The sequence below is a fragment of the Gossypium arboreum genome, chromosome 10, assembly GCF_025698485.1.
Source record: "Gossypium arboreum isolate Shixiya-1 chromosome 10, ASM2569848v2, whole genome shotgun sequence".
Lineage (NCBI taxonomy): Eukaryota > Viridiplantae > Streptophyta > Magnoliopsida > Malvales > Malvaceae > Gossypium > Gossypium arboreum.
Window position 1 is genome coordinate 17569388 of NC_069079.1, and position 13160 is coordinate 17582547.

The 13160-nt window shown below is 33.1% G+C and overlaps 1 protein-coding gene across 1 annotated transcript; it reads left to right on the forward strand.

The window, feature by feature from the left end:
• Nucleotides 1-3637: 3637 nt before the first annotated feature.
• On the forward strand, nt 3638-6768 carry LOC108488574 (probable glucan 1,3-beta-glucosidase A). Its single transcript, XM_017792862.2, has 10 exons — nt 3638-4233; nt 4328-4443; nt 4540-4659; nt 4769-4954; nt 5046-5204; nt 5297-5466; nt 5554-5706; nt 5794-6146; nt 6261-6440; nt 6530-6768. The coding sequence occupies exons 1-10, from the start codon at nt 4158-4160 to the stop codon at nt 6613-6615; spliced, it is 1599 nt and encodes a 532-aa protein (XP_017648351.1). The 5' UTR covers nt 3638-4157; the 3' UTR covers nt 6616-6768.
• The last annotated feature ends 6392 nt before the right edge of the window (nt 6769-13160 follow it).

The window sequence follows — 13160 nt, forward strand, 5'->3', positions numbered from 1 at the left end:
GAAAATTAGTAGGTTTGATGAAATTAATTTGATAAATATCAACCCATTCATCCACGCATCACGACAATTAACAGTGTTGTTAGTGATTAATAAAATTTTCAATGGTGGTGACTAATTTGCATAATTATTTTAATTGTAGTGACTAAATTAAAAAAAAAAAGAATAGAATGATTAAAATAGAACAAACCCTACTTTGGAGTGACCATGGGGTATCCTAAATTTTTTTTTTCCTTTTGATATAATATAAAGGCTGAATTTAAAAAAATGTTGACTTTAAAAAAATATTTAGAGTTTTGGGCCAACTTTTTAAATATTTAGGAAAATAAGCTAATTTTGAAGAGAGAAACAGAAAACGCGCCTTGTAGGAAGCATTTTCTGTTGAAAGCACACTCTGTAAGATGTGTTTTCATTGATGCGTCTCATAGGGTGCGTTTTCAGTGATGCATCCTACAGGGCGCGTTTTCTGACTTTTTGACACATGGTTAAATGTTAGTGGTTTTGTCTAAGAGTTTTGGGTTTAATTTTTCTCCTACACACATTTTTTTTATTTCATTTGTTTCAAGCTTTATTGTTTTTATCCTTGAACCCCAAGTTTGATTACTCTTTTAAGCATATATGTATTTTTTATTTCATATTGTTTCAAGCTTTTGTTTATTTTAATTAATAAATATATTGTTTTCAAGTTTTTTTAATTTTTAATTTATCTTTTAATTAATAACTCTTTTATTTATAAAAATCAAATAACTATTTGTCAAATATCATTATTTTTAGTAAATATTATTTTTGTGTGTAATATTTATTTTTCAGTTTATATCATGAGTGTAGTAAATTTTAATATTATATATTTTTGTATGTGTATTTGAAATATTTCACATATAAAAAATATTTGAAATATCATACTCACATCCATAATGTAGATGAAAAACAATAATATTTAAAATATTTTACATATAAAAATAATAATAATATTTAAAATAATTATTTAATTTTATAATATTAGAAATCACAATACCTTACAATACCTATAATATAGATCGAACAATTCTACGTCATATGGCAGATGGGGTATGCCCCAGTGTTTCCTCTTTTTAGTTCCTTGAATTTTGGGCCCTTTCAAATCCCCCCACAAAAGGTGTGCGTTGAATGAATATAATAATAATATAATGTTGGATCGTTTCGATATGATGAGGGGTTGCTTGTGTTTATCATTTTCTTTGATACCTCTGTCAAAACCTCCTTTCTTTGGATTTTTTCCTTTTCCAGAACTGCACCCTATGAATGAAATTTGAAAAGATGTTACAGTGACATGTGAAAAAATGAAACACTATTCTATTAAAACAAAATTATTCAGCAAATTTGGAATCAATTTCCATCCTTAAATTTCGTTTTATTTAAAGAAATGCAGTGTAACTTTAGAGTTTTTATTTTTATTTTTATGTATTTTACATCACTCTAATTGAGTAATTAAAATATTAATATTATAACAATCAAGTTCTTCAATTAACTTAACTATCAATTTAGAAATTAAACGCTAATTCAAATATAATGTAGAACTTATTTAAAACATCTTATAAAACTATAATATATATATATATATATATATATATATATATATATGTATCATTTAGATTTTTAAAAGATATGTTTAACAAACAAACAATATCAATTTAGGAGAGCTATTTCTTATTTTCCTTAACCTTTTAGTTCCAAGTTGTTCCTATAATAAATGTATACATATTTATAATTTGACTCACATATTTTAAATGTATTTAATGTTGAATTTAAACTAACATTTAATGCTTAAGCTAATAGTTAGACTAATAGACATATCACTTGTGCATTCAAAACTCTAACTAAATTATTTTGAAGTTTGAGGATGAATAGTTTGTATATGTATGGTGCAAATAACCTAAAAATGATATAGTTTTAAGGTTTTTAGTAGGTGTCATTTTCGGCCGTAGGTTTATAGATCAAGGCTGCAACACTTATCCGGCCCTGACTTTACAGTCTCATTAATTGGGCCATTGATGGGTTTGGGTTTTAAGCCTCAAAGCTATATAAAGACACAGTCTTACTATCATTTTTTGAAACTAAAATTTAATTCATATAATAATATAATAATGGCCAGTATTTAGTAAATTAATAATGTATTTTCAACAAGCGCTTAAAAGAATTGCCACGTTTTTTTAAATATTATTTTTTCTATTTTTAGTATATTTATAAGGTATTTGTCAATTCTTTGACTTTACTTGTAGAGTTTAAAAACTACAATCGAAATTTACTAAATATTTTTCTATATAATAATAAGGATAATCATCTATACAAATTGCCAGTGGAATAAAAAATTTCACAAGCGAGTCTAAGTTATGCTATTTATTTTTAGGGTATAATAAAATAATTAAAAAAAAAATACTTGACATCATTTTAAATTTACTTGTGAAGTTTTTTTTACTCCATTGATTGTTTACAGAATAATTACCCTAATAATAATCTATACTAACATTTATAGTTTTGAGTGAGTTAACCACGAGGTGTGGTGTTCCTTAATCATGTGGTTGGGTTTAATTTTTGCTTATGAGAATTGAACATATATATTTCGTAGTCAATAGTTTATCTCTTCGGAGAGTTCCCACAACAAAGAGATTAGTCACTATTGTCGATGATGGACATCTAAACTTCAATCAAGAAAGCAATTTTGACCAAGTGTCACTGTCAATTACATCCTAACTCAATTGTGAATTTATTAAAAACACTTTACTTCTACGGAAAGGTATCAATCTTGAAGGTAATTTTTTCTTTTTATGTTTTTGTATAAAATCTATATATTTAAACTTAAAGTATCATAAATTTTAACTTTTTAATTCTATCATCTCAATTAAAGACATATTTAATATTTTTACCAAATTATTAAATAATTTCTTATATTTACCACTTTGGTTCTTACAAAATTCAAAATTTTGACGTTTTCGTTTCTTTTCTTTCTTTCATCCTAATTAAGACGGTAATTATCTGACTAATTGCTTTTTTTTTATCACAAATGAGGGTTTTAAAAGATAAATTAGAGTGCGAAAATGAACTAATTGTGATAAATGTTAATTTCAATTTTAAGAAATTACTACAAAGTTGAAGCAATTATGAAGACAATGAGTGTTTTATTGAGGGGCTTAGAATAACTATACCATAATGAATATATATATATTTATATGAAAATAATTTTATCATTAAATAAATTTAAAAAATTTACGCTCTTAATTTCCTTTTATTGATCAAATTTCAACCATGCTACAAGTCAGAGGCAGTCAACTTTCAAAGTTACACCAATTTGTAATTTAGTCTTTCTAGTTTTATTTATAGAAATTTAGTTGTTTTATCTTTCATATTCAAAATTTAAAATTTAATATTGTTAAATTTATTAATGTGTCATTTAAAATAAAAATTTACTTAATAGTCATATAATATAATGACTCTGAATTTAATAAAAATAATTATAATAGTATTATCAATTGAACCTAGACTAAATTTTAAAAGTAAAAAAATATAATGACTAAATTTTAAATTTATAAAAGCAAATTTTAACCTAATCAACAAACTGCCAAACTATATTAACGGCAATACAGACGCTGAAATATTTAGGCTACGTAAAGGCATGATTTTTTACTGTAGTTTTCAACTTGGAAGTCGTTTTTCAGCTCCAAACTGTGCTTAATAAGCAACCCTGTTAACCTTTTTTTCCTGCTCTACTCTAAAATCCATATACAAAAGATCGAAACCAAGTCTTTAAGCAAAGGGCTTCCTTTCTATCCTTTTTGGATTCTTTCTTTTTCTATACACTAAAGCTTTTCAGATTCCCTCTTTGTTTATTCCTTAATAGAGAAAATGTTCTTTTCTTCTTCTGTTCAATATTTTCAATAGAACTCTTCTTTCTTAAAGGAAAGATTGAGTTTTTTTAATGACTATATTAATACAAAACCCAACTTCAAATAATTAAATATTATGATTGTTTACAAGGTTGAATTTGGTATAATTTGATTGATAAGGAAGGGATTACTAAAGATTCTCTTTTCCGAATGGATTTTTCATTTTCCCCTTTTTTTTCTTGGAAAACACTTGTTATTTTTGTTTCTTGTTTGATGCAATTTTGAAAGGCTGCATTCTTCATGGAACTTGTTATTAGCAAATGGGTATTTGCATTTTCACTCTTCTCTTGGCTAATCTTTTCTGTATCATTTTCAGGTAATAAGCTTCATTAAAAAGTTCCTCTTTTTTTTTTTTTACCCTTTTAATTTTCCTTTGGTTTCTTGAAAAATTTTATTTTCAATTTATGAAGTGGAAGGGTTGGATGAAGATTCTAAAGTAAGAGGGGTGAACTTAGGAGGGTGGTTGGTTTTAGAAGGTTGGATTAAGCCTTCACTTTTTGAAGGAATTCCTAATCCAGACATGCTTGTGAGTAATTTTTTTTTTCTTTTCAATGTTTTTTTAAAAAAAATTCCCCCAATAAATAAAATTTGATCCTATGTTTCATGGATATTGAAAATTCAGGATGGAACACAAGTTACTTTCAAGTCAGTGAAATTGCAGAAATATGTTTGTGCTGAAAATGGAGGTGGAAGCGACATCTCTGTTAATAGAGAAGCTGCTTCTTCATGGGAAACTTTTACTGTAAGCACCCAAAAATAAATAATGATTTATAAAAATAAACTTCTGGTTTTTGGATCAATTGGTTGAATAAATGTTTAGATGGATGATTAACAACTTGCATGTAATGCAGTTATGGAGAGTTTCTGAATTTGAATTTCAATTCCGCACCGTACAAGGCCAATTTCTATCATGTTACGGTAATGGATGCGTGGTATCCGCGACTGCAAAATCGGCATCCTCGACCGAAACATTTCAGATCGAAAGAAATAATGACGATCATGTTCATATTAAAACAAAAAGTGGAGCCTATCTGCAGGTATGATACTGAATCCTTCAGGTTTGTGTTCATCTATGGCCTTCGAGATATCTTGGTGTTCATTTGGCTGGTTCGATTTTTTTTATATTAGGCTACCATAGATAATCAGCTCGTAGCAGATTATCCAGGAAATCCAGGATGGGATGATAATGCAGCCACATTCGAAATGTCGATTGTAGCAAATAACTTGCACGGAGATTATCAGCTCGGTAACGGATACGGGCATAACAAGGCGAAGGAGGTTCTCGAGGTACTGCAAAGGTGTAGACACTGCTGCTTCTATTGATTTCTTTGTTGTTCTTGAGCCAACTCTTTCTTTTTTTCTTTTTGATGAAAATGCAGAGACATAGAAGTATTTTTATCGATGCAGGAGATTTTGAGTTTCTACATAGAAATGGGATAAATACCGTACGAATTCCGGTCGGCTGGTGGATTGCTTATGATCCAAATCCTCCCGCTCCGTTCATCGGAGGAACGTTAAAAGCTCTTGACAATGCATTCTCATGGGCGCAGTAAGTCCTTTATTTCACTTCTTTTCATCTGAATACTGCTATTTAAATCTTAATTATACTTACAAGTATGTTCAAATTTCGATGTAGTGCTTATAAAATAAAGTGCATAATAGACCTTCATGCTGCACCTGGCTCCCAAAATGGAATGGAACATAGTGCTAGTCGAGATGGCACAATAGGCTGGACTACATCGGAATCGGTTTCGCAGTCATTGCACGTCATAGATTTTCTAGCTTCCAGGTAACTCCCAACAAGTTATCTGTTGGTGTCTGTGGCTTTGTGGCTTCGTAAAGTTTAATTCCATTGAATAATCTTTGTTTGTTGCAGGTACGCAAATCATCCAGCCTTACTTGGAATCGAACTATTAAACGAACCATCCGCAACATCAGTTCTATTGGACATATTAGTTCCATATTACAAACAAGGCTACGAAATCGTGCGGAAACACTCCCCGTCAGCTTACGTGATCGTTTGCCAAAGAATTGGCAATGCAAATCCAATAGAACTTTATCAAGCTGATATAGGCTCCCACAACTTAGTGGTGGACTTGCATTACTACAACCTCTTCGACTCGTTTTTCATCAACTTGAGCCCTATCGAGAATATCCGGTTCATATACGAGAGCAGGGAGCCTCAGATACATGCTTTGAATGATGCGAAGGGTCCACTTGTTTTTATCGGTAACTAATGTTCTATCGACTTATGATCATGTTCTATGATTGGATGCGCTTCTATTCCTTGTTATCAGTAGGCATTTCGCCACGCTTTTTTGATGTGATTTCATTTCAATTTAGGGGAGTGGGTGAATGAGTGGAATGTTACAAATGGGACACAAGCAGAATATCAAGACTTCGGAAGGACTCAATTAGAGGTGTATGATGCAGCTTCCTTTGGTTGGTCATATTGGACTCTTAAAAATGATAGGGAGCACTGGGATTTTGAATGGAACATTAAGAACAATTATCTCCAATTAAGTAAACACTCTGAACCTATCTTCAATTAAGTACTGAATCTGGCACTCGTCCATTTCTGAACTGCATGTCATATACATTGATTCATGCAGGTAATTCAAGGAAGAACAATATTGTCAACAGACTAATATGGCTTTTACTTGCATTGGTATGGTTCCATCGATGTCGAATATTGTGACAGACAGCATCGTTAGAGACCCAGATAGGACGAAAACAATCGCATGCCGCTTTTTCTTTTACATAATTTTCCTCTATTTTATACTCTTTGCTACACCACGAACCATTACATTCATTGCTTCTGCAAACCAACTATTTCATTCATTTTGGCAAATTAGGAAACGTAATAACACAGAGCAGAGATTATCCGTGAAAAAATGTGTTCAATCCTGTCAAAATGTTATTCCGACTAAAACGTGAGTGTCTGACTATATGTTAGATATGGGTGGTGCTCATAAACAGGGGTGCACTTAGAAGGGCTTGCAGAGGCAGGGCTCTCTAAAATGAAAAATTTTCATTTAAGTCCTTTAAAAGTTTTAAAACTTTAAACTAGTAAAGATAAAATTGCACTTTGACTTCCCCTAAAAATGATAAAAATTTAATTTAATCCTTTAAAAATTACAAAAATATAGACTATTAAAAAAATAAAATTATATTTTTATTATCGTAAAAATTATAATTTAATTTATTCATCAATACTATGAGAAAAATGAAGAGTTAAATCAAGTGGTACATCATTCAACTAAAGCCTTCAAAAGTCGAAGCGTTTATCCCAACATCCCATGCATGTTTTAAATTTTTCACTTCAAATTTGGACTTACATAGATCCCATGTCTCTTATGGCAGACAAGTTTTGGACTGTACTTCTCCTCCTTGCCTAACCATATTATTTTTTTCTCATTTTCATCACTAAAATATCCCACATTCTCAATTCAATAACTAACATTTAATGTATTAGGAATTAATAATTTATCAAAGTCGAGACAAGAAAATACACCAACACCATATAAATAAGGAAGCGTTTAAAGGAATCCTTTTGAGAACTCTTCTCTCTAACAGGTTACAGTCGGCCAACGGTTTATGTAACAAGATTTTCCATCAACCATGCTCTTATACCTACTATGAATCATACTTTGAATTTAGTACTCGGTGAAGGCATAACTTTATACAAACCACAATGAGAAATGATTGTATAAAATATAGATATTATTCATTTCTAATAGATTAATGTCTTTTTATAGATTAATATTATATCAGTAATTTTAAAATTTTTATTTGAATTTAAATTTTATAAAATAAAAATATAAAACTATAAAATAAAAATATTAATGTGATATTAAATTATTGAAAATAGATACAGTTGTTTCTTATCTTTTCAAACCACAACACCTTGTGGACTTCTCATACCTTGAATCGCGCCAAGCGATGAAGTGATATTCTGACAGCAATCCCTCAACAGATGTCCCACTATGGCAACAATTGACTGTCATAAAACCAATGATTGCAACCTTTCCCAGTTCCATAACCCTCCATGTCGACAAACTCTTAAACACCAATATATCTACAACCCTATCAAACTCAAACTACAAACCACCACGGACCTGACTCCAGCTCAACAAAAAACTCCGAATAGGCTTCTCGGGGCACCACAGAGCCACCGAATGAAGACAACCATATAGAGGCTAACCAATTGGCCCCCAACCAGACCGAATCGGCCAAACACACCTGTCGCAATGTCCCAAGAGCCGATTTTCCACTATGATGTCGAGGATGAAGCGTTCGATGAAACCTACAATAGCATGCAACAATATGACATATTTGATGACATTTACCACCACAGCAACTTATACCGAAATGTTATCACCTAACCGCCAAACAACTAGCCTCAACACATTGTCACCCCAGAAGGCATTATGGGAATCACAAATGGGCGCTACCAATGCAAACTGTTGCATCACTTGCGCCGAAACAATGCTGCCACAACTACTAGAAGAAGTGGAGGCAATGCCCAGCAAAAGACCATGCACTTCGGCTTCTAGATTTGAAACTCGAACAATAGTTCCTCTTTCCAATCTGACAATTTTGTGATATGGAGCGGGCTAATGGTAACGCCTGAGCCATGAATTCCAAGACTTGGAACACAGGCATCCGCATCAACGAACCTAAGGACACCCTCCATCACCCGTCCCTATCCACCATCAAACTCGATAGACAAAGGAAAAGCAACGACGCTCACTCTAGCCACGAAATTTGGTTCCTCCAGTTCAAAAGGAAATATGACAAACAATGATGACTTCGACGACCTTTCAATACGCAAAACTGTCTATATCCGAATGCAAGTACTCACTGTCAATGAATTTGGTCAGCACTGTGAACCTAGAGGCATCAACTTCGCGCAACCTGCTCGTGCATAGCTTAAGAATTGTCAATCATATTGAGTATTGTAGCGACATTACTACGAACATGAAACTTCCCCCACCCATCCCAACTGCAAATGGGCTTCGGTAGGCTTGCCCGCAAAAGTTTGCTATAAAGGAATGACCATCTTGTGTTGGAATATCAAGGGTTCGGTCAAACTCGAATATTCCCAAGCTGTCAGAAGGTGACCCGATATATGGTGTTAAACTTTATTTTCTGTTTGAAACCCATAGTACGGTGTAAATATGTAATAAACTAAAAATATATATGTAATAAACTAACAAGCTAATTAGAATTTGACTTTGTGGAAAGCTGTTGCATCTATTTGTATCTAAATAAAAGGAAAACACTTGATCTTTGCCTATGTTGATGATTCTTGTATCAACTCGACAACTTGGCCTTACTTAACTTGCCTTTTACAGTCTCATACCATGAATTAATTTTTTTTCCTCAAATACAAACTCTCATACTGCCACAGGCCATATCAAAACTTTGAGATTATGTAGGATACAAATCTAATGTTGTGCAGTCATCGAAGCAGCTTGGAATACCTAACTACTTGTTATGAGTACTCTAATGGTTACTGTTATTAACTCAGTTAGTTAAAGTAGTTATCTTGTTAATATAGTTGTTGTTGTTAGTTCTGGTACGGTTACATTGCTATGTTAAATAGCAATAGCGTTCTGTTTTTATACACATTTTCTAAAATCTAAGAAAAGTTTCTTCTTGTTGTTGTTTTTTTATCTAATATGGTACCAAGAGCTAGTGTTTTCATGGTATAACGAGTATCTTGTTTTTTGGTTTAATGGCTACGAAGAAAGTTTCAACAGTTGATACTTCTCGTTATTCATCAAACACTGTGGAGGTAGTTCGTTCCCAATATACTAGTGGTTTGATTTTGCAGAAGGTTGAATACTTTTCCGAACATGATACGATAAAACTTGGTGAGAGCAATTTTTTTTTATGGAAAATCAAGTTTTATTGGTTTTTTAAGGATGTGATCTTAAAAGATATGTGTTAGGCACTGTTAATGTTCCTAGACAATTTCTAACTGGCAATTAGGGGCAGCTGGTTTCCAATCTAGTTTTTCTTGTTCACAAGAAACAGGACAAGTTTCTCACTTCTTGGTTGTTATTTACAGTTACAGATGAGGTCTTGGTGTATCTCACAACAGCCAAGACTAGCTTTGAAATCTGGTTAACTATTAAAAGAAAGTTTAGTGCTAAGTCAAATGTTAAAATTTCAAGTATGTGCCATGCTTTATATTCTTTAAAGAAAGTAAATCTTATTGTAAAAGAATACCTATTCAAAGTATTTAAAATATTAAAGGTAATCGAAGTGTGGAGGACTATTTCAAGGAAATAGAGATTGCCATGATCTGTGCGGATGTGGAGGAAGATAGAGAGGAGAGAATAGCCAGATTTTTAGCCGGTCTCAACCGCGATATTGCCAACGTAGTGGAGCTTCAACATTATGTTGAAGTAGTTGACATAGTGCACGTTTCCATAAAGGTGGAGAAACAACTAAAGAAGAAAGGCTCCATCCGCACCTATACCAATACCAATACCATTGCAAAATGGGGACAAGACACGGGTAAAAAATATCTACCAAACCATACGAAGGACCAAGCTGTGGCCAAGCCTAACAAGCCTATCGGTGAAACTAGAAAGGGCAAGGAAGTAGCCTTTCCAAACTGATCGAGGGATATCAAATGCTTCAAATGTTTGGGGAGGGGGCACATCGCCAGCAAATGCCTTAATCGAAGTAACATGGTTGTTAGATCCAATGGTGAAATTGAGTCGGAAGAAGAAGAAGATGAAGAATCTGACGCATCCACCGACGAGGAGGAAGAACTTAAGTATGTTGTTGATTGTGAAATTCTCGTTATTAAACGAAGTCTAAGCCTTCAAAGCATTGAGAATGAACAACAAAGAGAGAATATCTTCCATACACGTTGCCATGTCCAAGACAATGTGTGTAGTTTAATCGTGGATGGTGGAAGTTGCACGAATGTAGCTAGTTCTTGATAGTGGAAAAACTCAGTTTGCCAATAACTAAGCATCCTTATCCTTACAAACTTCAATGGCTCAATAACGGTGGGGAATTGAAGGTGACCAAACAAGTCTTAGTATCCTTTTCCATCAGCAAGTACAATGACAAGGTTTTTTATGACGTGGTGCCTATACATGCCGGACATCTATTGTTAGGGCATCCGTGGCAATTTGATCGCAAGTTTATCCATGATGTCTATATAAATCACTACACCTTCAAACACCTCAGGTAAAATGTGACTTTGGTGCCATTGACGCCAAGACAAGTTTATGAGGACCAATTGAAGTTATGAGATTCCATTGAGAAATTTAGAGAGAGTGGACAAAAGAAAAAAGTGAAAAAGATAGTGAAAAGAAAAGTGAGAAAAAGAAAGGTAAACAAGTGAACAAACTGAGAGAAAAGAGCAATGAGTGTGAAAACAAAACGAGTGAGGGAAAAACGTTCAGCAAAATAAATGTTTATGCAAAAGAGAGTGATATTCAAAAGTCCTATTTGTTGGAGCAATCGATTCTTGTACTTATGTACAAAGAAGCCCTTTTGAACACTAACGACTTGGATCAAAATCTCCCTTCTTCGATTGTTTCTCTTTCTCAGGAATTTGATAATGTGTTTCTAGATGAAGTTCTTAGTGGGTTGCCACTCATTCATCAAACACTGGGGAGCTAGTTCGTTCCCAAGATACTGGTGGTCTGATTTTGTAGAAGGTTGAGTACTTTTCCGAACATGATATGATAAAACTTGGTGAGAGCAATTTTCTTTTATGGAAACATTAAGTTTTATTGATTTTTGAAGGATGTGATCTTAAAAGATATGTGTTAGGCACTGTTAATGTTCCTACACAATTTTTAACTGGCAATTAGGGGCAGCTGGTTGCCAATCCAGTTTTTCTTGTTTACAAGAAACAGGACAAGTTTCTCGCTTCTTGGTTGTTATTTACAGTTACAGATGAGGTCTTGGTGTATCTCACAACAGCCAAGACTAGCTTTGCAATCTAGTTAACTATTAAAAGAAAGTTTGGTGCTAAGTCAAATGTTAAAATTTCAAGTATGTGCCATGCTCTATTTTCTTTAAAGAAAGTAAATCTTATTTTAAAAGAATACCTGTTCAAAGTAAAAAGTATGAGTGATAGCTTGATTGCAACTAGTAGTATAGTGACTGATCAAGAACAACTGAACATTATTTTGTAGGGCTTTCGATGGAATATGAGTCTATTCATGTGTTAGTGTCAACGACTCAGGTGTCACTTGATTTGCTGACAGAAATACTTCTTGATTGCGAGGTAAGGTAGTTGGCCTTACTCACTAAAGTCCCTCTACAAACCAATTTGGCATCTCACCAAAAACGAGATGATCGATCAAAACAAGCTGCAGATTCTAAGAGCTATTACCATGAGTTTAAGCATTAACACAAAGGGCATGGAAGAGGTTGGTCTCGAGGTAGACTTCATGGTGATGGTCGTAATTAGTCTCGTTCTCGGCCATAATGTTAGTTATGTGGCAAAGTTGGTCATGTGGTACAAACCTACTATTACCGGTTTAATGAGAATTTTTTTGGTATCGATTAAGGCTCCTCTGTGTCAGTCAACTATCACCATTTCAATGGGTAAGCACCTCATTGCTCCACTCTCTCTAATTGTTGTGGCCCGTCTGTTTCATCTCCATAACCTTTTTTTCAGTCCACTTAAAACAACCTTCGAGATTCTTTTTCTGTCAACACCGATCAGATCTGGTACCTTGACTCAGGAGCAACTAATCACATTACCTCTGACATGGCCAATCTCACCAATACATCGATCTATATAGGTACAAGTAAGGTGTCTATAGGAAATGATAAATCAGTGTCTGTAGCTAATTTAGGGTTTTTTACTCTATTGGCTGATTTCTAGGATTTTGCAACTCAAGAATGTACTTCATGTTCTAATTGTCTGTGAGAATTTATTATTAATAGGACAATTTGCAAAAGACAATGGAGTTTATATTTAGTTTTATCATTTTCTTTATTTTGTGAAGGATATTCAGACAGGGAGAATACTACTAGTAGGCCACATGCATGATGGACTCTATAGATTTGATATTTCTTAAGCAGCTTCCAGGTCAATTACTAATATAGCTGTTAGGATACGAGGTTCAGCACCACAACTAGCCTATACTATTCAAGAAAGACCTCCTATTGAGTTGTGGCATAAACATCATGTAATAACACATTTGGTCGAGTTTAGCGTGATTGTACTATTGTTTTTAGTAATAATGAATTGTC

Coding starts and splice junctions, on each gene's coding strand:
- LOC108488574 (XM_017792862.2), top strand. CDS start 4,158: ATGGAACTTGTTATTAGCAAATGGGTATTTGCATTTTCACTCTTCTCT. Junction 4,955..5,045: donor AAAGTGGAGCCTATCTGCAG/GTATGATACTGA, acceptor TTTTTATATTAG/GCTACCATAGATAATCAGCT. Junction 6,147..6,260: donor GGGTCCACTTGTTTTTATCG/GTAACTAATGTT, acceptor ATTTCAATTTAG/GGGAGTGGGTGAATGAGTGG.